Genomic DNA, 22,698 nt, shown 5'->3' with positions numbered 1-22,698 from the left:
TTTCATTTCCATCTTGTACTACCATCCTCAAGCAGCAGTACAAGACAAATACTAAAAAATCAAATGTATCAATTCTTTATTTGACCCACTTTTTATGTTGGGCTTTTGGTTGCAGAATATTTTTTCACTTCTTCTGCTTGCAAAATTATCTAATGCTGCTAATAACACAACATGGAGAATCATGTGTCTATTTTCTAAAGAATTAAAAGCAACTATCTGGGGCTGAAGGTTGTTTCTCCCTGTATTGAGTTTTTGTGTCCTTTACCCTTAAACAAGTAACAGAAGTAATTCCAGAAGTGTGCCTGCATACTTAGGATTGCCATAATAATGTATAAAATTCCATTTTTAAATYGTCATGAAGTCTCACTAAGATGCCAGCATTCCCTTTAGCTATGTATGGCTAGTCTGAGTGCAAATAAATGGATCGCCCTATCAACAAGAAAAGCATTCCTGCTAATAAAGCAAAAAATACTCCTATAGGAGCAAGCATGAAAGACCAGCCGTACTGCACGTAAACAGCAAAGTCCGGGCACTCTATCTTTTTCACATGTGTGTAGTTTTCCAGATCAGCCATGGCCTGGACCCAGATGACATACATCACGACTACCAGAGAAAAGAAGATGCCTGGAAAAGAAAAAAGAGGTTTTAACAGCAGAGTGTGAGACAAACGCAGGGAGCATATACTGGTTACAGTAATACCTAGGAATACCACCAGTGCTGGAAGCCCTGTGTGCAAGGCTCCCCAGCTGCCACTGGATATTTTTTTKGGGCCTTTACTTTCTCTCTAATAAGATCTCCTTACCTTGTTTCTGATTTACACTGAAAGACATAAGCCAATATCCTTTAAGGAATCCTCCCAAAAATGACATTATCTATTTCTGATGGGCTGTCCTTAGGTACCTATTTACTGTTCTGGATATACTGGGGTGTGGTGGAGGGGAAGGGACCATGTAGGAAAAAAAACCTACTTTTTCCTCCCCCAAAATAGAACTGTTTCTATCATAATCTTATAGATGGGGTAAAGAGTGGGGAATCTTTTGAAAATCTTTCTGTCATCCTCACTTCCCTACCTTAGGCTTTCCTTATTCTAATGCAAAGGGCTTTGTTTAGTACCTACTACATTCTGATTCTGCTCAAATATTTTGAAGACAAATTCAGATGTATTTCATTCAAAATCTTCTATATTCTTTATGAAAGAAGATCATAGCAACAAAACCCAGCAATAATGAAACAACAGCTATAAAGCAGGCTTTTGGTATTAACCTCAGATTGGGCACAGCCATTTCCTGGAATTAATCCACCACATAATTCACGATGTTTTCCCAACCACTCCTTGGAAAGACCTCTGGATTGTTTGCGCATGATAGTAACAGGAGTACTTGTCCTTACCAACTCTGTTAATCTCTTTGTCACTATACACCAGAAGCAAATCTAAGGAGAAAGAGCCTTCCAAAGTATCAGCTGCTTGCCTAATATTTCATTTTACTTCAGAGGAATGTGGACACTTAAGAAACGCAGGCCTGCAGCACAGATGCACTCGCAGAAGATCCACTGGAAAACTGGGGACAGAAGCCTGAATTTTCCACATGCTCCAGCCTGAACCCACTTGTTCCCTGAGCTCCAGCTGTCACAGCACAGTTACAGCAGCTGGGCTAAGTATTTAGATATTAAAATATTGAGGAGATACCAGCCCATTTTGCTTTCATCCTATGATGCTTACGTTGCTACAACAAGAAGCCAGCGTATATTTCTGGGAATCCTTATTTAGCTGAGCTGACTGGCTGTAAAGCAGTAGAGCACAACTCAGAGATGTTTAAATTCTCTACCCCAATCTTGCTAAATTCAAACTCTGTGACCTTGCAAAAAAATATAACACTTGGGCAAAATCCTCCAGTGTCCTTTGTAAGCACCTGTGCATAGATATTTGCCTCCAGGCCCACCTGTGCTGGAAAATGTGGTTTCCTCCTCCATCCCCGCTCTGAGCGCTCATCCTGCCTGCCATTCCTACCAGCTTCCCAGAGAGCAGCTCTTGTCTCTGCTCTGTCATCCACTTAAGGCAAAATCAACAAGATGAGCTGCAGCACTTCAAATTGGTGACTTGCTGATACTCTTTTGGGTCCTTCATTGTCAATATAAAATAGTTTTACGCTGTGGATATCACGAACAAGTGACAGGCAAGGGCACATGAGTCCTAATGTTTGTGAATACTACCTTTTGAAGCCCACCAAAAAATGAGCTGAAGTAGTTAACCTGAGGCATAATCAAAATGTGACTGAAAATCCCAAATCATCTGCAATTTTTATGCAGTTGAATGGTAGGACAATGACTAAAAGATTGAGGCAAGCATGCAGCATGTTTATGAAACACAACACCAGAATTACACTTTTTGCAAAGTTCATAACGTTTTGCTCAAATTCAGGATAAATTAAAAAGCAAAACAAAACAAAACCTTCAACTCTAAATAGTAGAAATTCAATTTTGTATTTTATCTAGGCAAAACTCAAAATTTCATTTTGATGGAATTTATTCCTGAGGTTGAAACATACAACTGGAGAAAGAGTCAGAGAGAAGGATGAGCACAGGGCCAGACATAAAAAAAATGATAAATTGAAGAATCTCCAAATACAAGTCAAGTCGAGCAGAAAAATCCTGCCATTAAACATTCAATGATAACAGATAATGTAAACAACTTAGGAAAAACAGAACCAGATTGAGCTGGTAGGTTCTCATGGGAGAAAAGGGAGAAAAATTCAAGGCCTTATTCATAAATGGAATTACTAGAGACATGAAGCTAGCTCTTCAAAAGTTCAACCAAAAAAAAAAATTAGGCTCATGTCACACCAAGACTTGGAAAGGTGCATAAATCATAAGGCAAAATCCATAGGAACTTTGGAAATTTTCCCTCTTCAGTTGCCTGTATCTGCATTTTCAGATGTTCATGATCTTGTATTTATATTCTCTACAAAAAAATATATATTCTCTACAAAGTAAGGCAACTTTAATTTAAAATAATAATAACATTTAAAACTAGCAATATACATTTCTTTATTATTGCAACAGATAAGCATAACCAGACCTTGCATATCTAAAGTGCTTTTGACCTCTGCCCCCTGGGAAGACGTAAGTTAAGTAACCCAGTTAGTTGTAATGTTCTACCATTAAAATAATGCTCTTCCAGAGGTCCTTTAAACTGAAAATCAGCACCCCTAGCTCTTCAAGTACTCTGGAGCAACAATTTCCAGGTAGTTAAAAAAGATGTAGCTTCACGTAGGCACAAAATAGCAAGCTGGTGCTGTGMGTGGTAAGACAACTTCAGTAAAGTTAGAGTCCATCAGGTGATTTCACAGCAAGCTGCTAATACCCGTGTGTGGTAAATTGTTTGGTACGGAAATTTGCTRAAGAAATGTATGTCAAGCAGAGATAAATGTCCTTCTTTAAGAGAAAAGGAAAAGAAAGGGAGAATATGCAAACCATCTTAGTTAATTAAGGCACTAGAAGAGTATTTAAGGGTTCTCACAGCTCCTATCTGGTAATGGAGGCTCATTAGTTACTATAGTGTTCAGTGTGTTTAAGAAATGCCTTGAACAGTAGAATGAATCAGCCTAAGAAAAAACTTAAGTTCCATTGCTTTCAACAGGATTTCAATGACCAGTGTGTTGTAACTGATAATTAAGTGCGTAACTTCCAAAGAGTTATGACTTCATGGAAGTTAGGCACCTATACGGGAGCTTATTGAGGCTCCTGCATGTCAAAATGGTAGCGTAAAGGAAAGGGAAGGAGGAAGCATTTCTGAACCGATAGGCTCTCTGCTTTGCCCTTTCAGTATCGTTTCCGAAGGTGCTAGATTACACTAGAAGCAGTGGTGGGAGCAGAGAGCAGATCATGTGCTTGTTTTATCACTAACACATCTGCTTAAAATGTTAGATGTTTAGGGCTTTGGTTCCTTTCTCTGCATTAARCACTTCAGGTGGGGTTTAACTTTAAGCACAGGTCTAAGTCTCTTTGACTTTAAGAGATTTTCCTCCTGGCATCCACACTGATTCCATCAAATATTTGATTCAAAGGCAAGTTGTGAGCTTAATAAATGGTTACATTAATCGGCTGTTAGATTAAAAAAGAAGAGTGTTTTTGTTTTCAGATGGGATAATTTCATGTCTSTTCATCTCATTTTAACAAAACACAGAGGTTAAAAAAAATGTTAAGGGTTCAAGCAAGGCCTGAGACAAGTAATAAGAATACAGTACATGTAGTTTTTCCAAGGGACTGAGTAGCATGCACAATTAGCTACATATAAATGAAGTATCTTTGTAGACCATAAGGTATTAACTGAGATTATATATAGTCACGTCAATACCAAATCTCCATTTTGTGGAAATTAAAACAAGGCATGGAAAAAAAACGAATCTGATATTTAAGGTTCTCTGTTTAGAGAGTCTGGTTTTCCGAGGAGTTTTGCTCCTCTTGAGTGGAGACAGCTTTGCTCGGTCACGTAACATACCCACAGCAGAGCTGCTAATAAACAGAAGTCCCTTCCCTCTCCAGCCAGTTACCTTGTGCACACAACTACACTCTTTCTGCCACATTCAACTTTTGTTATTTGTACCATTTGGTGAAGTACACTGGCCTACACATAAATAAATGATGACTGAAGACAGTGTAAAGTCTTCCTAAGCATTTGTGTATCTTTGGCTACTTTGGTGCTTTAATCTAGTTTCCATCACTGCAAAATCTGACTGTTCCGATTTATAAATAAGGAACACAGTATTTCTGAGGGAAAATCAAAGATAAAATGTTCAAAATTAGTCTGCTTCTTTATATTTCCTCASTCACAAGCTTTGGACTTAATCTGAAGATAGTTATACTACTAACTCTGAATCAATGGCAAAGCCCACGTAAAATCGAAGTGAGATCAGAATCAGCTCCTGTACTGCTGGAGAATATTTTTTATATATAAAGTTTACACTGCTTGTGGAAAATGGAAAATTTTCTATTTCTATTTCTAAGAAATTTTCTATTTCTATAGCTACATTTTTGTTAATTTGTCTTATTTCTCTACCCACAAATTGTCCTCACCAGCCTATCTCTTTYCTACAAAATATTAGTAATGCCAATAAGAATTGGGAAAGCATCCATTACAAGCATAAAAGTAATACTTGATCATTATAAAGGAGGATAAAACCAAAATGCATAGATACTTTGAGAAACGGTTCCTGCACTCTCAAACTGACTATCCATTGTGAATGTCATGAACTTTTCTAGCCAAGCTCTCAGGCACAATTACTAAGACTGAAAAAATCTTCACAACTTCACAAAGCAGATATTTTTAGAAACAGTTTGTACTGTGATATATTTCTACATTTTCAGCATTTAGACCTTTTGCATAGTGTGCGCRTGTCCGTTTGCCCTTGCCTTTTAGTGAATATAAAATAAAACAGCAGTTGCATGAATCAGGAATGATGGGGAAATTATTCCTAGAACATGAAATATGTCTGAGAGAGATTAAGACAATAAATACTTTCCTCCTCCTCTTTTTCTTGTTCGTTTTTTTTTCCATTTTGCATTTTTTTTAAGAACACACATGTTTGATACACAGCTCTGTGCAGTGTGATAAGGCATGGATTTCTCTGAGGTCACTCTCTTCTGTCTTTTGCATTTATTCTTTTGAATTTCTTTCAAACAAATACTTTTGCATATTGCAGACGAAAAAGAATATAGAACCTTTAGAAATGTCTATGAATTCAAGAGGCAGTTTGCTGGCCTTTAGTATTTATTCTTCCCACACAGAAATGCCTTTCACTTGTCAATGGTGAATGGCTGTTTATAGCATGAATCTTTTACTCTGCAGACACGGAGACAACAGGTGCTGGAAACAATGATGTGAGCTTTTTAGTTGTGCCTAGAAGTTTAGAGCTGTTTTTCTAACTTTAGGAAACTTTTATGCATATATAAAATATATATTTTTCTTTTCAATTGCACTTTTCCTTTATTTCAGATACTTCCTCCCACCTTGGCTTTTTGTGACCTTTATTTAAAAAGTATGGCTGACATTTCACTCTGGAGTATGTGCCCAGAGGATCCCATTTAGAGTTTTGGGAGTTGGCACATATCTCTAAGGACAGATTTYGTCCTCATCTAAGAGCTAGAATTAAGATATCAGCTTTTTTCTTTTTTTTTTTTTTTCACTCTTTTGGCAGCAAACAGAAGTCATACATTTATTTCTAATCTCATCTGTTCAGTAAGGGGGTGACTCGGCAACGTTCTGCGCACCTTCTGGGAGCTCACTTGTTTGACAGCAGTGCAGGGGGATACTTCTAATCACCGCCCAGACACCTTGCAGGAACAGACCCAGGGTCAATTATGGACATAGTGAAGGCTGCTCTAAGTGATTAGGTTATGGCAACTTTCTGCTTTTTTTTTTTCTATGATATTTGAAGCAACTGTAAAGCTTACAATTTGTACCACCATACCTGCTCTTGCTCCATCCTCTCAGGCATGGAGGTGAGATTACAGGGACAGTGACTGTGGTATCTTTGAACTGACAGGAACATCTGTAGCTTCATTTGCAGGTTCAAGCAGGTAACGTGGTTTCAAAGGCTTAACACAGAGATCTGCCAGTCAATAAGTTGCCACAAAAACTGGTAACTGTGTGTGCCTTTGTGAGAGGAATAGATGTACCTGCTAAATGAGAAGCTGACTTGGTACATTTGCTGCTTCCCTGTGGTCCAGAACTGGGACATCATGGAAAGACTCCGGAGGCTTCATTGGACCTGGGCTACAATCCCTTGCTGTTCATCCACAGGGGCATCAGTGATGTTAGAAAAAAGACCTTGTCTCGATTACTGCAGTGCTCTGAGAGTAAGGCATAAGAGCAGAGGGCACAGATGGTGATGATGGTCTCAAATCTGCTGTTCTATGGATAAGGTTTGGGCAGAAGTGGGCACACTCTGTGTATCAACTCCTGGCTTTGCAGACAGTGTCATCAACAGGCTTTGGCTTCTGAGACTGCTGGACCTTCTCTGAAGTACAAGGACTGCTGAGAAGAGATCCATCAGGCAAAGTRGTGGAAAAGCAACATGCATAGTAAYYTTGTGAGGAGAGCTGCAAAAAACGACTATTGGGAGATGGAGATCAAAACTCCCTGATAATTGGAGGCCAGGGAGGGAAGGRCATATGCATGGGACACAGCAGTGAAGGAGATGCTTACACTGCCCTTCAGAAGCAGCACAACTGAAAGCCCATCTCAAATGCTTGTACACAAATGAGATTGTCTTGGATGATGATGCTATTGCACCACAGACATGGTGGGWTGGCTTGCTTAACTACAGTCATGCAGTGGATGGATAGAGACTTTTTAAGAAGAACAAAYGGGTAAGATGGGGTGCTGCCTACACATGGGAATATCATCTGAGTTATTCTGAGGAACAGGGACTTATAAATAAGATCAGAAATGTTGTCAACAGGGGGAATGGTGGGTATTGCTGCCCAACCAAGACTGGAAGAAAAGTTATGATTGCAATTCCAAGTTCTCATTAGGGCCTTTAGTTACCCCGATATCTACCAGRAGGGAAGTATTGCAAGTACAATCAGGGAGATAGCAGGACTGCATAAAGGACAACTTTTTGAGAGAGGCATTGGACAAGCCAGCTAGAGGATGTGCTTTACTGAACCTGGTATCACAAATAAGGAAACCCAGGTCAGGGAAATGACAGATGATGTTAGCCATGGCAATAATGGCTATGAAATGGTAGAGTTTAGCATCTTAGAAGTACAGAAATGAATAGGGCATTCAAGATTCAGAGCTTCTGAAAACTCTTCAGCTTGTTCAGAAAACTGCTAGGAAGGATCCAAAGGAGGCTGCCTTGAAAGGCAGAGGGGCCCAGAAAAGTTGATTGTTCTCAAGAGCAGCTTCCTCAAAGCACAAGAATGGTCCTTCTCAGTGTGCAAGAAATGAGGCAGCTACAGCAGAAATGAAGGTTAACCACATACGGAGCTTCCTTAGCAAGAGCATAGCCAACAGGTCACAAGTTATCATTCCTCTCAGCATTTGTGAGACCTTATCTTGCATACTGTTTCCAATCAGAGATGGTCTGTGAAAAAAGAGATACTGCTGACAAACTAGGACTATGACCAGCAAATTGATTAGGAGGATGGAGCACAAAGAGGCTGAGGGAACTGGAGTTAGTTAGCTTGGAGAAGAAAACAGAAACTCCATCTAAATGGAATAATAGAGAAAATAAGGACAGATGGAGAGGTGGACTGTGAAAGCATGAGAGACGATGCTCATGAGCTGTAGCAAAGTGGATATAAGAAAATTAAATTTAAGGTGTATATAAGAAAAAAGTAGTTTTCACAGTAAGGGTTGTCAGCCACTAGGACTGCTGTCCAGACACATTATGGAACAGAAATTATTGGAGATTTCAAAACTTGACTGTATAAGCCTCTAAGAGCAGCCTGCTCTAACTTTGAAGCCAGCCTTGCTTTGCATGGAAAACTGAACTTGATTGTGACAGAGAATCCCTTCCAAAGTAAATTTATTCTATAACATTCAGGATCAGTTTAGGCTTTTTGTTCCTCCAGAATCTGGAGAGTCTATCTGCCCTAACACAGATAGGGTCAATTTTCCTCTGAGAGGGTGTTTCTTACAATTGACAATAGAAATCTAACCAATTAGTTCAGACAAAATAGTTAACTTTTGTGTGGATAAATTGTTTACATGAATGCCATTCCAAATAATTTCTTCAGCTATTGTCTAAACTGAATGATAGGAAAGCAGATTATGTTAAAACTTGTTCTCTTCATTTAAGTCAGTGCTTTTAGCTGCTACTTAATTCATCAAGTGAGCTTCATTCATCAGTTAAAGCAGTAAAAAGATATAGGTACTTCTTCAGTTCAGTAACAGGAAATAAAATTGCTTTATCTAGCATTTTCATTTAAAGATAAATATAAAGAAGAAATTGACTGTTCTTCCTGTCTTCAACTTTCCATGGACAACCATGGTGACTAACTTCTCAGAAATCTTCTGTTCTCTCCAGTTTAACTCCTACATGAACTTTACCATAAGACAACATCCAGGCCCTTTCAAAACAGTTTCTATGTTTTTCTTCAAATCCAAATGCTGTTTTCTGTCTTACAAGAAGACAGACTTCCCCTATGATTTGTCACATAACATTGCTTCATTTTCCCACTAGATCTATGCCGAAATAGATGCATGCCCTGACTGCACCTTGATTATCAGCATCTTGACATGCTGAATGTCAAATATACTCCATCCCACCTCACTCTCCCCTTCCATATCCTGTTTCCTTTTGGAAGGCTGTACAGGCTCCTGAAGGAGCTAAATAAAGGAAGGAATCAGTATAGCAGGGAACACTGCAGAGCACATTGCCCTTCCATTTAGAGGCATGCAAAAACATTTCTCTTCTGCATCAGGCTCTGCCTTGYTTTACTTTGCTCCCATGTTATCCCAGAATTAAGTTAATATTCGTTATGAGTAATTCTCATTGGAAAAAAAAATGAGATAGCAATTTCATGCTGTCATGTCTTTGGGACTGAGAATCCTTCCTACTCTCCATCTAGAAAAATGTGCCACTGATTAGTTACACTACAAGAAACTGAGTTGCTATCTAGGGCATCCCACTGGACACAGTTTTAGCAACTGATAATGCAAAGTATTTTTAAGCTCTTCTTATGTCTGCGTGTTCCCTCCCTTCAACATGATTTTAATCCATTCACTGTATTGAGTCTGTGAGTAATATGAKATTTTGGATAGGACAAGGATATTTACATGAAGTAACTTGTCCACTTAGCCCAATATGATTAAGGGTGGATGCAGAAGGGCTCGTTTGGGAACTCTGTGCCCCTACCAAGCCAAAATATCTTGTACTAGCAAAATAGGTGCATGATCCTACYGCCAGGAATTCCTTTTGGCAAATCAAACCACAATTTTGCTAAATATCTTTGCATTTCAATGACAACAATGGTAGTAGCAACAATAACACACTTCTGTTCTGAAGTTTTGATTGAGAATAGTGGTCAAGTTGAAAGAAACTAGACAAATACATAACAAAARTCAGGATTTTTCTTGGAAAACGTCTGTTCTGTAGGGACAAAGGGCGAGAGGGGCAAAGAGGTAGGCCCAAGGTCACAAATGATAAGAGCTCACCTAACTTCAGACACCTAAAAGTAGTCTCTCTAGACTTCTTCAGAAAAGGAAAGAGATACAGAGCTCCCTCATAGGGGATTCATATGACCTGCCTTAAGCACCTGTTTTGGAATGAAATAAATTTCCAGATGGAGGAACTTGTTACCTACCATTTTGGAGGAGTAATTCTCGAGGGAATAAATGCAAGTATTCCAGAGTCTTTTTCTAATAACAACACTATAAAATATTGCCCACTCAATGTCCTTARAAAGGGAATAATCATCATCAGCCCATGGAGGCAGAGCTGTGAGGTGAAGTGAGTAGGCAAGACCAGCAATACAAGTAGAACCAAAGCTGAATCTTTTTCACCCCAACATGAGCACTCTAGCCCAAAATACAACAACGCTCTGACAGAACTGACTCCGATCAGASTTTATACACAAAAGAATATTATCATTTTACACAACTGAATGTTATACAGCAGCATAGTATTTTCTCACACTTTAAAAAATGCTTTAAACGTGGTGCTTTAAAGCACCACTGAGAGTGGGCCATCAGCTGAATGGTGGGTGGGTGCATCCTCTGTGGTATGTGCAGATAAAGATGAAGGTAGAAACTCATTTATTTGTTGTCATTCATAGTGTTTTAAAGCTCCTACTGACTCATATGTGAGTACTGTCTTGTGCRCTACCTTGTTACAATTCAAAACACTCCTTCTATGTTGGTCATGCAAATGTGCTGTGCCTTCCAGTTTCCTTAAAGTCATCTTCATTTCTTTTATTTCACCATTAAAAAATCTCCTTAGCTAAAGTCCTTAGGAATCCTACTTCTATAAAGAAGGATTTTTTTTTCTGCTAAACATGTAGACTAAAATTGCACTGTAACTCCAGTTACATCTTGGATTTTTTTTTTTGTCTTAATTTAAAAGCAGCTTTTAGAGTAACTTCATGACTAAATAACTGAACAATGAATGACCTCTAAAGCAGGTGTCCCATAAGTCAAATGATGGCAACATTTTTTTAACACAATTATAATTTTTGATMAAGCAAAACTGGGAGCAATACCTCATCCTATGTATTCTGATAACTTTAAATGACTGAGCAAACAGCATACTCACCAGCAGTGATGAAAAGGCCYCCTCCTGCTTTGTACAGAACATGGCTGGCAAAAGGGGCTGCACAGATGATGAAGAAACTAGCCATCACAACAGTGACCACTCCTAGGAGCATAAGAACTGTCCAGAAACCTCGATAAACTGGAGAAAGGGAAGAAGAGAAAGAAAAAGAATATATTTTAGAATTTAAGCAAGTCAAATATTTGGCTAACAAAGATTTTTCTTTTCCCATTCTCTTTTTCCTTCTCTGATTAACAAACCAAATATTCRTGCCATTGTGTGTATATATTACACTCCATCTGGACCAAATTAGGTTTTAACCCAAACCTAGTTCTTATCTAACGATCATGGAAAAGAATCAGGTTATCAAGAATGAAATCTAGCTGCTTAATAGTTAGACAGTGTGTGCATGTTTAATATAGCCATTAGCTTGACCAAATTTATGCCCTTTGGAAAATGGTATACCAAAGCTGTAGCGATAATCCTGCAGGATGAATATTTGGTCTGAATGGATATGATTGTTTCACCAAAATTGACTGGGAGAGGCAGGGAGCTGTAACATCTTGAAATTCTTAGTGCTAAGACTATCTCACCAATAACAATCTTTAACTGCCCTGTAATTTTAAAAATGGATAATTCTCCTTACGTATAGTCACATTCAACAGAAGAAAATCTAAAGCAGGAGAGAAGAGAAAGTATGGAAAATAGAGAAACTCAGGAAAATGTAAACTGTGTTGTGAAGTATTTTAAAGCGGCCTATTCCTGCTGTAAAGCTCTTTGTATTTTATTAAATTTAGAATGTGATGTTTCAGAAGTCCCTGTTATACAGTGCCAAGCAGTGCTGAATTAATGGATGCAGCTGGTGATAAATGAGCCGAGAGTTTTGTGACATACTCTGGCCAAAAGAGTCTTTCTAACAATTATTTTTTAGCTAGCTAATTGCACATCTATTTAACAAAGTCATCATTTTACAAATGCTACAAGAGTGACATAAATTTCTCCCATGAATTTAAAAATTGGTACATTAACACAACCCATTAGTAAAATTATGAGTTGCACAGCTCTCCATCGTCAGATCTGAAAATCTTGAAGCACTGACAATTCAGTCAGTGAAAAACATTTCCACCCAACTGAGGGAAAGCATATAAGCCAGCTGGCAAGTCAGAGAAAGTGAGTCACAAAAGAAACTGCCACTTATCATTTGACAGCACCTACTTACTGTTATGGCAAAACACATCTAAGCAACTATTACATTGTGTTCATATCCTGAAAGTTTCAAATCTTTAGAGCTTGTTAGAGGCAACTATTCTGGCATAACTCAGGTTTGCTTTCATCTGGAATTTAAAGGTGCACTAGATATTATTGGTTAGTGTTTCCCCACTAATGTGTTCCATAAATCTRTAGTTTTTAAGTTTACCAGCTTATCTCGTGGTAAAGTACACACTCTTGCTTGTATCAGTCTTGTAAATGTATTGGCTAGATCACATTCCCCACATTTACATTAGCGGCACTTCTTAAATAACATCTTTTCTAATCTGGGCAAAGATTCAGAGACATAATTTTCTGCCATGCTAAAAAGCGTAGGAAAGATGAATGTGCTATCATCTGGGTGAAAAAGGCTGGCAGAAGGGTGAAACCTGTTTTGGTTCATATCCAATACAAGCCTTCTTTCCATATAAATAAATACTAATGGAAATAGTAGSTAAGAAACAGGGCTGTGGTTCAGCAAAGCAGTTAAGTATGCATTCTGCTCTAAGTAGGTAAGTCTTATGGGATTTAGGCACCTGTTTAAAGTTAAACACATAGTTAAATGATTTACTTAATGGAAACAGACAGTGAATGGAGACCTAGAAAGGTAAATCTCTCAAGTCCTTCAGTCTTGGGTCTTTGAAGCAATTTCTTATTATTTTACCCATGGGGCTACTTTGCAAAGCCTGAGCGCAGTCCCCAAGTCCATGGGACATTACTTCCTCATTTAAAACCTAATGCTGCTAAATCACTCTATAACCATCCAACTCTTTACATGGATGGCACTGGGTACTTCAAAGTCATGCTATATAATAGGACACACTAGCCAAAATGGACCTGGAAAAAGCCTTTTCAATATCATCATGGTCAGTTGCCTAAGTCATATGGCAATGTTTCTAATTTCTGACAAAAACTTTTCCAAAACACAAAACCAATACACAGATTCATTAATTATTTTTCACAGAAAAGGTTTGAAGTCTTTGAGAAATGTTACCAGAAAAGTTTGATTTGCTCAAACATTTCTGAAAATTGATTTCAACAGAATATGCTATTTTGAATGACACTTCTTCATAACTTACAGAAAGGGAAGACTGACAGTCATGGAGCCTGTTTCAAGGAATAATGTTTCAGTGTACCTGTACAAAGTGTCGCAAGAGCTGGGACCATTTCAGTTCTTGCTGAGACAGTTTATAAGATAGCCCAAATTCTGATCTAGAGATTAAGGAATATCCTTGACTCCTCAAAGGCTGCAGGCAACTAAATGTATGAGTTTCACAGATATGTTTGATTTAGCTGCTTCAAGAACTTGAGCTGTTCCAGGTGTTTCCTATAGTGAAAGTAATAAAAGTACAAGGCACTACCGCCTTGTTTACCTTAGATATCATTGCTGTACGTGCAGGAGAGCTAAACAGCAGGTTCTGTAGCTTGTCTCAGTACATCAGCCCTTCAGGGAGGGACATTTGCCTTGGCAGTGCCAGGCAGGCCTAAAAATAAAGCAGTGCTTAGGGGAAAAGAGAGGCGCATGCGGCACGCTTGGCTTTGAGCTTTGCACCATTCAGGGTAGCTCGGCAGCGTTACAGCTGAAGGGTTCCCTCTCTAAAGTGCATGACTTGTAATTTTGCCTTGCTACTTGCTCTTCTCCCAAAAGATCCTAACTTAGATCCCTCTAGAGATTCCTGCATCATTTGAAAACTAGGAGAAGTATGCAGGTTTGAATAGTGGGCTGAATTCCGGAGAAATTGCTGAATAACAGCAAAAGCCTCTTTGCTAGTATAATAGATCCTAGCTCTGATTATAAAGGCACAATTTCATACCGGAAGGTGTTACCCTTGTACAAGAAGAGAGAGAAGAAGTGTTATATTTGTCAAAGCTGCGCAGCTGTGTCAGCTCAATTACGTATTTTTATACTGTATCAGCACACACCTTACAAGGTCCATAGTAGCTTATTCAGGGACAGGTYATTCAACAACACGATACAATACCCATCTTCCACTGGAGATGTTAACTCCAAGTTCCTGAAAACATACTAGATATTTTATTGCTCTTAYGGGCTGCAAGTGTTTTAAAATCTTGACCACTTAAAAGACTTGGGCCATGCATTTCCTATGGCCTACAAAAAACAACCATTTAATCCTGAAGATGAATTATTAAGAARTGTAAAGCTAAAAACCTTTCTGAAACATAAATGAGCACAGAGCTCTGTGATCATTACTACAGATAGGGAAAATAATTTGGAAAAGCTGCCTTCAGCTTTCACCCACAAAGTCAAATCCTGAAGTGAACTGTTTCCAGTTCTAGTTTTCCAGTTCCACCTTTTTTATCTCGCTGTATAATGTTAAGAGACATCAAGATGTTTTTGACAGGAGGTATCAAAAGGGCACCTACAGTATAAAACACAATGTAAGACGAAGTGCCTGAATTGCTACAAATCAGGAGCATCTGCTCTGTAGATAAACAACCGTAAATGAGATCACAGAGGCCAGGAGCAGCACGAGGTGCAACTGGAAACACAGTAAACCTTGCGAAACTTTGCTCATTGCTTCTTAATACCCTTTACTATCCCACAGTAGTAATAACCTCTTTTTAAAAATAATCTGAACAGTAAAACAAATATAATATTCACAGTGTGAACACATTGCTTTGTTAAATACTTCTTGCTTTATCACTGCTTGGTGGCTGGGGAGTTTTACAATAGTAAATGTACTGTATTACAATCTCTCATGGGCAATTATGTGACTGTATTACCTAACAGCATTTTTTTTTTCCTCTAGAAAAAGGTTACTTCTAACATTTCACTACKCAATTATTATTTTCATATGTCATTGCTGGTATTTCCGAGATTACTTTAGGTTAATTTCTACCCCATAACAAACCTCCCAATAAATCTGATCACACCATTTTAGATGTAATAGCTGCTGAACCAGAATTTCTTGTCAGTCTCATAAACATTCTGTATTCTACATTATATTAAGCACTACTTTAACTGCTGGCAATGCGCCCAACACTGGACAAAATAAAATACTAATGGTCAAGAAAAATAGTACTAGCAGCTACAAATTAAACTAATGGGTCAGTGCAGAGCCATTAAATAGCTTCCAATTTCATTTCAGAAGGCAGTAGGGCAATTTACAGCAGTTAAGGAACTACTGTTTATTTCCAAATAAAGTTGAAAAGAGTTAACTCAGGATTAAAACTAATCTCTTGACTAAGTGCTAGACCTTGTGCTTTTTCTCAGGAATAATTTCACTGAAGCCAATGAGATGACTTGTGTGAGGACCTGTGTGGAGCTTCTAGAGAGAGTCCAGTGGAGAGAAACATTGATTAAGGGACTGCAGCATCTCTCGTATGAGGCAAGACTAAGGGAGCACGGGCTGTTTAGCCTGGAGAAGAGAAGATTGAGTGATCTCATGAATATATATAAGCACCTGAGGGGAGGACATAGGGAGGATGAGGCCAAACTCTTCTCAGTGGTGGCCAGGGACAGGACAAGGGGCAATGGGTACAATTTGAATCACAGGCAGTTCCATGTCCATGTGAAGAAGAACTTCTTCGCTGTGAGGGTGACAGAGCCCTGGCACAGGCTGCCCAGGGAGGCTGTGGAGTCTCCTTCTCTGGAGTTCTTCCAAACCCGCCTGGATGCCGCCCTGTGCCCCGTGCTCTGGGTGTCCCTGCTGGAGCAGGAGGGTTGGACTGGATGGTCTCCAGAAGTCCCTTCCAAAGTTAACCATTCTGTGTGATTCTGTGTGACTTCGTACATTTTTCAAAAACAGGCCTATCATTTTCCTATGCTAAATGAAGAAGTAGCTTTATAAAAGATGTGACATTCATTGAATGTCCACATTAACTAACCTAATGGTGTAATAAAATTAATTAATTTAGCTAGCACTTAACTACTATTTCAAAATAGCCTAACAGGATAGCTCCAACTAATCTGATCATGATAATACAAACATGGATGTAAGCACATTTATTTTAGCATGCAAATACCACCACTCCTGGGATGGGTTTTTTTGTATGGGTTAAATTCTTTATTCTTTTTTTTCAATTTATTCCTAGCTTTTAACCTGTACTGTGTGCATTTGTATATCATCATACAAATGAATGTGCTGGCACCACAATGCTGTGCTGCATGGGTTTACTTACTAGTTGCACAATAAAGTAGCTATCCTTACAAACCATGGTACCACTACGGAAATTCCCTACAGTCAGGCTACCCCAATTTCACTTAGATGCCTATTTAAGGTTAAGATAAATCGCAGAGCCTTAAGACTCCTTAAAGTGCATTAACTATAAAAAACGGTTTATACTGCCGCATACTTCTACACTGCAGGTAAGATATRTAGGAAGGGACAAGATCAGTCTTTCTTCCCATTCCTGAGATACTTAACAAAACCAGTGAATAAACTAACCCCATAATAACTGTGATTAAAAAATACAGCAAATTCAAAGCAGCTCTTTCTAACCTTTCCAAGCTGATCATGCATCTGTCAGTAATGATGGAAGGAAACTTTAGGCTTTAAAACACAGATTCACAACCCCACTATAAACATCATTGTAGCCTTTACTTTTCCACCTAAGTAACTATTGACACACAGAGCATAAGCTAGGTTTTTCATAGCAGGATGAACCAAAGCTTTAGTCTAAAATGTACTTTACGAAGTGCACTATTCAAGTGTACTMAACTCTCAGCTTCAGAGCATCCAGTGTCTGCAGCCAGAACTATTACAAAAGCACATAGGAATTACAGCTTAAAAACAACACATGAAAAGATCTAAATAAACTACGAGGGCATGGACTGAGTCTCTTTTAATTATGACCCAGGAAAGCTTTGAGTCAAATTCTTACTGATACTAAAACCAAAGGAGTTATGTCAACAGAGAACTTGGTCAAGCCACACCACTCAAAAATTATCAGAGATTATATGTTCCTTGGGAAACTTAGTTTTGCCCGAGTTGTTCGAACCAGATGACTCCACTGAGAAAGCTCACTTGTGTTTCCACTAGGGGCTGCAGTTAAACCAAAATTACTTTGATAGGAACCCAAAACCTCTAATGACAAACACTTTGTAAAAGAAGAAGCTATGTGCTTAATTGAAAATTGAACTGCTTAATTGAAAAGTAGCAGTTCAGTTAAAAGAAAGTTAGAAATATTTAGAAAATTTTACGTTATACATGCATGTTTGTTTTTTTAATGAAATTTAAAGCCTTTATATCAGCTTTATATCTTTTTATAAAGAAGCTGAGTATTTTTTAAAGGGCAGAAAAATTCTCCTTATTCACCCCTAACATAAGCAGGACTTGACTGACCCACCAAAAACCTTATGATAAATCTTTGTGAGGAGACCAAGTGTAGATTTCTTTTTAACCCGCAAAGTGAGTGTTGAGAAAGCCAGGAGACATGAAAAAGAAGATATTTTATCACCAAACAGCAGAAAATATGGCAAAATGAACAATAACCTCAATGTTTTGGTAGTGCATTGTTCTTTGTACAGTTGACACAGGTATTAGATGCGAATATAGAATTTTTTCTATGTGGATATAGAAATTTTTGATAAAATCCATTTTGCATGAAGTCACATGCAGCACCTTCACTTTTTTCACAGGCTTTCACAGAGACAGTATTTCCTTCACTATGAATCGAGAACAGAATTCACCTCTAGTATTTCTCAATTTAGTGACTGCAGTTACAGCAAGGCTTAAAAGCTGGTTTGCTAAATATCCTGGGCACAACTGTCAAATTAGACTAAACCAGAAATTAATGTTGAACTAACAGAAGAGACAATGACATAACCCTCTTTACCGAAGTTGTGAAAGATTCGTGAACAAGCATACCTGCTACTGCAAATAACTCCACTTGAATGCTGARAATGAACTAGATACGTTAAAAAAGAATAAATCTCAACAGTTTTAATGAGCTCCAAAGCAATCCAATTGTATCTGTTTATATAGTAAAAATGGAACTGAATATACTCTACATGGGCCATTATCTATATAGTACAGTTCAGTCTATTTTAATCTCCTCAAATGAAATATAGATAGATAAATTTTATTTGAGCAGTGGTTCTTTCAGCAAACATTAACTAAAATTAATTAAACTTCTGATGATATTTCTTCTCTCTTCCTTATTCTTTGTTTGTCCACTTCTGTGTAATCATGCAATATAGTTCAAGGATCCTTTCTGAATGTATGAGTGAGACACAAACTCTGCCTAGATAAATAAGGCACTTATGATTCTGTCACTTTTACCTGGAAAGATAAACTTTTCTAAATGTGCTGTGAAGTTACAGATTAGATACCTGACTCCRAAGAATGAGGTTTAAATTCTTCTTGGACAAACAGCTAACAAATTAGCAGAATTATTATCAATTCAGCTTTTTTTCATGTGCACAGCATAAAGACTGCATTCTAAAGACACTTCAGATTTAGCAAAGGTATAATTACAACTTCAGGACAGGAAAAGAGCACTTGAGTCATTAAGCCATCAGGATAAGAGACATACAGCATCCACACATCACAAGTTATTTTAGAAATCATATGAAATAGCTATTAGAAGTGATTTCTTTTATATACATTGGCATAAGGCCCTTGATTTGATGACATGTGACCAATTTTTGTTGTAAAGACAGATTTCTTGGTATTATTCAAACATGAAGTTTTCAACTACTGTGATACATGTATTTATTTATATGCATATATATATGTATATGTACTTGCCTACATCTCTGTTACTCCACTAGAGTTTCTTGGTGTTAATATCTCTGTTTAACATAATATATGTTTTAGTGCCACAGCTCCCAAGAGTGTCAATAGGGAGACTGGCACCTCCAGCACTCGCTGCAGTATATCTGAGTTAGCTGACTAAAGTTAGACAGTTTAAAGACTCTACTCTCTCCTTCCCCRTAAAGTACAAAAGCAGTAGAACTCTACATTGCCTTGTTAATTTAACAACAAATAGTTTAACTGAAATATATAGGAAGGAATATGTATACAGTGCATTCAGCTCCAAAAAGTTACTTTTCATGTTGGAGATAAAGTACTAAAAAGGAAAGCTATGGGTTTTTTTTCAGAAATAACTTCCATTCTGCTCCCAAACTTAATGCATAGTATTCATTTAAGTACATTGCTAAACAGTGACAGTATGTTGTAAGCGTGGGAAGTATGAAACACCAAAACTCTATTAATTAAACTGTGTGGAGTGATAACACTGTTTTATACTGAAGCATCTAAATTGTCTTCATGAAACTACTGACACTGTATCCAGCCAAAAAAAAAGCCACCTACTGATTGCAGAGTCATAAGAGTCAGAGGAGGTTGAGTTGTGTTCATCTCGGAGAAGAGGAAATGGTGAGAGGTAGGCATGTGTGCAGTTCTTAGAAGGTGCCTGGTTGGCTAAAATAAAAAGAAAGTTAAAGATCAATGTTTTATTGCCTTAACAATAAAGTATTTTAAAAGTCTTCTTCAAATGGACAAGCTGTGTTTCTCAAGTCAAGATTTTCCTTGGCAATATCTTTACAGTGTATGTTGATTTAGTAAGAGATATCCACCCTGATAATTAGCCAAGCATATTCCCTAAAGGGCACTCATGCTCAGTTTGTACTATAGGAACAGTAAGGCAGGCTTGCTGGGGGCAAGGATCTGGTACACAGCAATTAATATGCAATGCATATGTGTGCTTTTGCATTCATGTCCCTTGTATGCATATCCCCATGCATGCATATCCCTCTTGTGAGGGATAATTATGTCCCTCTCACTATTGTACGTCCCAAAGAAAAAAAAATAAGGGAATTATTTTTTCTTTTGTGAAAGAAGAAAATATCAAGCATCTTCATAAAGTTTATAGCCTGAACAAATATGAGTTCAATCTATGGAATCGATATCCCAAAAGGAGGGTTATTTCACCCTTTATATTAAATGCTCATAAAAAGCATCACCTTACCACTGTGAATGGTAAAGGCTGGCTATAGTTTAAATTGCATTTAAATTTCCTATTTCTGCCTGCAGAATTCTCCAGATAAAGAAGAGGAAATTAACAACAGTGACTACTAAATTTGTCATCTAAGCTTGAGCAAGCAATTTAGCAAAAGAGGGGCCATCAAGGTCAAACTTCTATTATGGCACCTGCACAAGCAAGTGCACAGAGCTCTGTGACTCAGAGACAGGGTAAAAGACAGGAAAAGAAGTTTTGATGGACCTCTTCTTCACGGAAGATTTTGTTGGCAAAGCACTATTTTATCTGCTGGAATATGGGCTGAAAGAAAACCAACAGCACCTTGTAGAGGAATAACATCCTCCTCTATTCTGAGAGCCTCCAAAGTTCACATACATGTCCAGGAGTCCATGAATTTAAGTATAATGATTCTCCTGGAGATGAAATACCTACTCCGTTCTTACGGTAGAATCCCCCATGCCCTCCTTAACCTGCTGCTAGAGTCAGTTGAAGCAATTTGGCAAGGAAAAATTTACAGAATTTCCTCTTTCCTGACATTTAGGAAAAAAATCAGTCTGCTAACAAAAAACTGCAGAAGATCATCCTTGTAAGAATGGACTCATGGTTAACATTACAGTCACAACACTTAAAGCCTGACTTGGTAGTTAAAAATATATGATTTGACTTCAGTGTTTCTTTTAGTGCAGATTAAGAAAGCATTTGTCAAGAATTTATTTTAGGAGAGCTATGGAACATTGTTACCCAAGATACTGTATGAAGTCAAGGATTCACAAGAAAAATAAAACCAGCTCTGGGATCAAACCACTGTAGATAACTCAAAAGAAAAATGTTACTTACTGTACCAGAACTTCCACATGCTAGCATTATTCTCTTCTACATCTCCACTAAACCAACACCTCCAGAAGAAACCTTCATGATGGAAAGTAGCCTTCTCTTCCTACAAAAAAAGCCATTATCATAGGTTATCATATCATTTTCCAATTAGCTGAATCAAGTCCAATTGAAATTGTCCACAAAGAAATACATCTTGGCTGAATATAGGTATGGAATAGCATGTCACTGTAGTTACAGTTTCTTGGAAAGTATGCCATACTGAAAAAGCACCAGCACAAAACACAAGTTAATTTTAGAGTTGATTGCAGTTGGTTACAAGAGGCTTTGGATCACCTTTGTAGGTCTCCTAGAAGGTCAGGATGTTCAAAAGTTCATAAAGAAGAAAGTTCTTACAAAATGAATATATCCAAGAAACATACACATAAAATTTTTGTTATGAATCAAAAAAAAAACCAACAAAAAACCCATAACCACATACTAACCCCAGCATCCTCAGGTCCTTTTGAGCATCTTCCTATTTCCGTAGCAAGAAGCCAATAGTCAGTTCCAAATGCCACCAAAAAAAGCAAAACTCCCAAAGATGCAAAGAAGCCTCCAAAAAATATTGCCACACTCAGTTTCATTATCAAATTTATCTTCAAGCAAATGCTTTAATGTCTTAAGGAAAAAAAAAGAAAAATTGGGATCAAATGACTAAAGAGCAATTTGGAGAGTACAGCTCATATCCAAAGGACTTTCTCTTTGCTTGCTTTTCCGTCTGTATTTCCCTACACTCTGTCAGTTGATTTGTGTCTCCTAATTTGTGTTCCATGAGGCTGACTCAAGCCTGAGAGATGAAAAGGGCCTTCTATTTTAGGACATGGATGGCAGAGCTTCATTCTGTTTCTCTATCTGGGTGCGGCCAGTCAGAAATAGCTGACCTTCCCTAACTAATCAGGGCCTGACTTGAAATATTATCACAGCTGCTGCATCCACACCAGCGGCGATGGCGATGTGGCTGCGATGGCTCTGTCGTTCCACGTATCCTGCATTGCAGGGCACGCACTAGTAGCAAGGACTTCCAAAGTTCAAGCCCGGCGGTGAGTCCTTCCCTGGCTGCTAGCAGGGATGGAAATATCCCCACACACACACACTTTGGAAGTTACTATAAGCCACGGTACTAAATCAAAGCTGTTTGTTTGTTTGTTTGTTTGTTTTAATGGAGCTTTGAAAGTACAGTAGTCAAATTTCACAAATCTCCTTGAAGAGATTAAACCTTACTGAAAGTCCTACTAGCTTTTAAAATACCAAGAGTATTAGCCTAGAGTAGTAGTTTTAACAACACCAAACCAAACATTTAAGTGCTTTAGTTGTGCAGATCTAAAAACCTAACGCCTTAAAACTGAGTAAGTGTAACCATCTCCCGCCCCAAACG

General features: G+C 38.0%; 1 protein-coding gene across 2 annotated transcripts; it reads right to left on the bottom strand.

Annotated features, from left to right (window-relative positions):
- Positions 1-212: 212 nt before the first annotated feature.
- On the bottom strand, positions 213-21,907 carry TMEM182 (transmembrane protein 182). Of its 2 annotated transcripts, none has more exons than XM_026041886.1 (5): positions 21,767-21,907; positions 21,288-21,387; positions 19,784-19,891; positions 11,259-11,396; positions 213-624 (listed from the first exon to the last, which is right to left on the bottom strand). In XM_026041886.1, the coding sequence occupies exons 1-5, from the start codon at positions 21,905-21,907 to the stop codon at positions 401-403; spliced, it is 711 nt and encodes a 236-aa protein (XP_025897671.1). In that variant the 3' UTR covers positions 213-400. The 2 variants fall into 2 exon arrangements, with proteins under 2 accessions (XP_025897671.1, XP_025897672.1); XM_026041887.1 differs by having other exon boundaries at positions 21,288-21,381.
- Positions 21,908-22,698: the final 791 nt, after the last annotated feature.

This window comes from Nothoprocta perdicaria, unplaced genomic scaffold, assembly GCF_003342845.1.
Source record: "Nothoprocta perdicaria isolate Ctin4 unplaced genomic scaffold, notPer1 scaffold_299, whole genome shotgun sequence".
NCBI classification, from domain to species: domain Eukaryota; kingdom Metazoa; phylum Chordata; class Aves; order Tinamiformes; family Tinamidae; genus Nothoprocta; species Nothoprocta perdicaria.
Note: the sequence above shows the minus strand (reverse complement) of the source record. Positions and strands in the feature narration are given on the sequence as shown.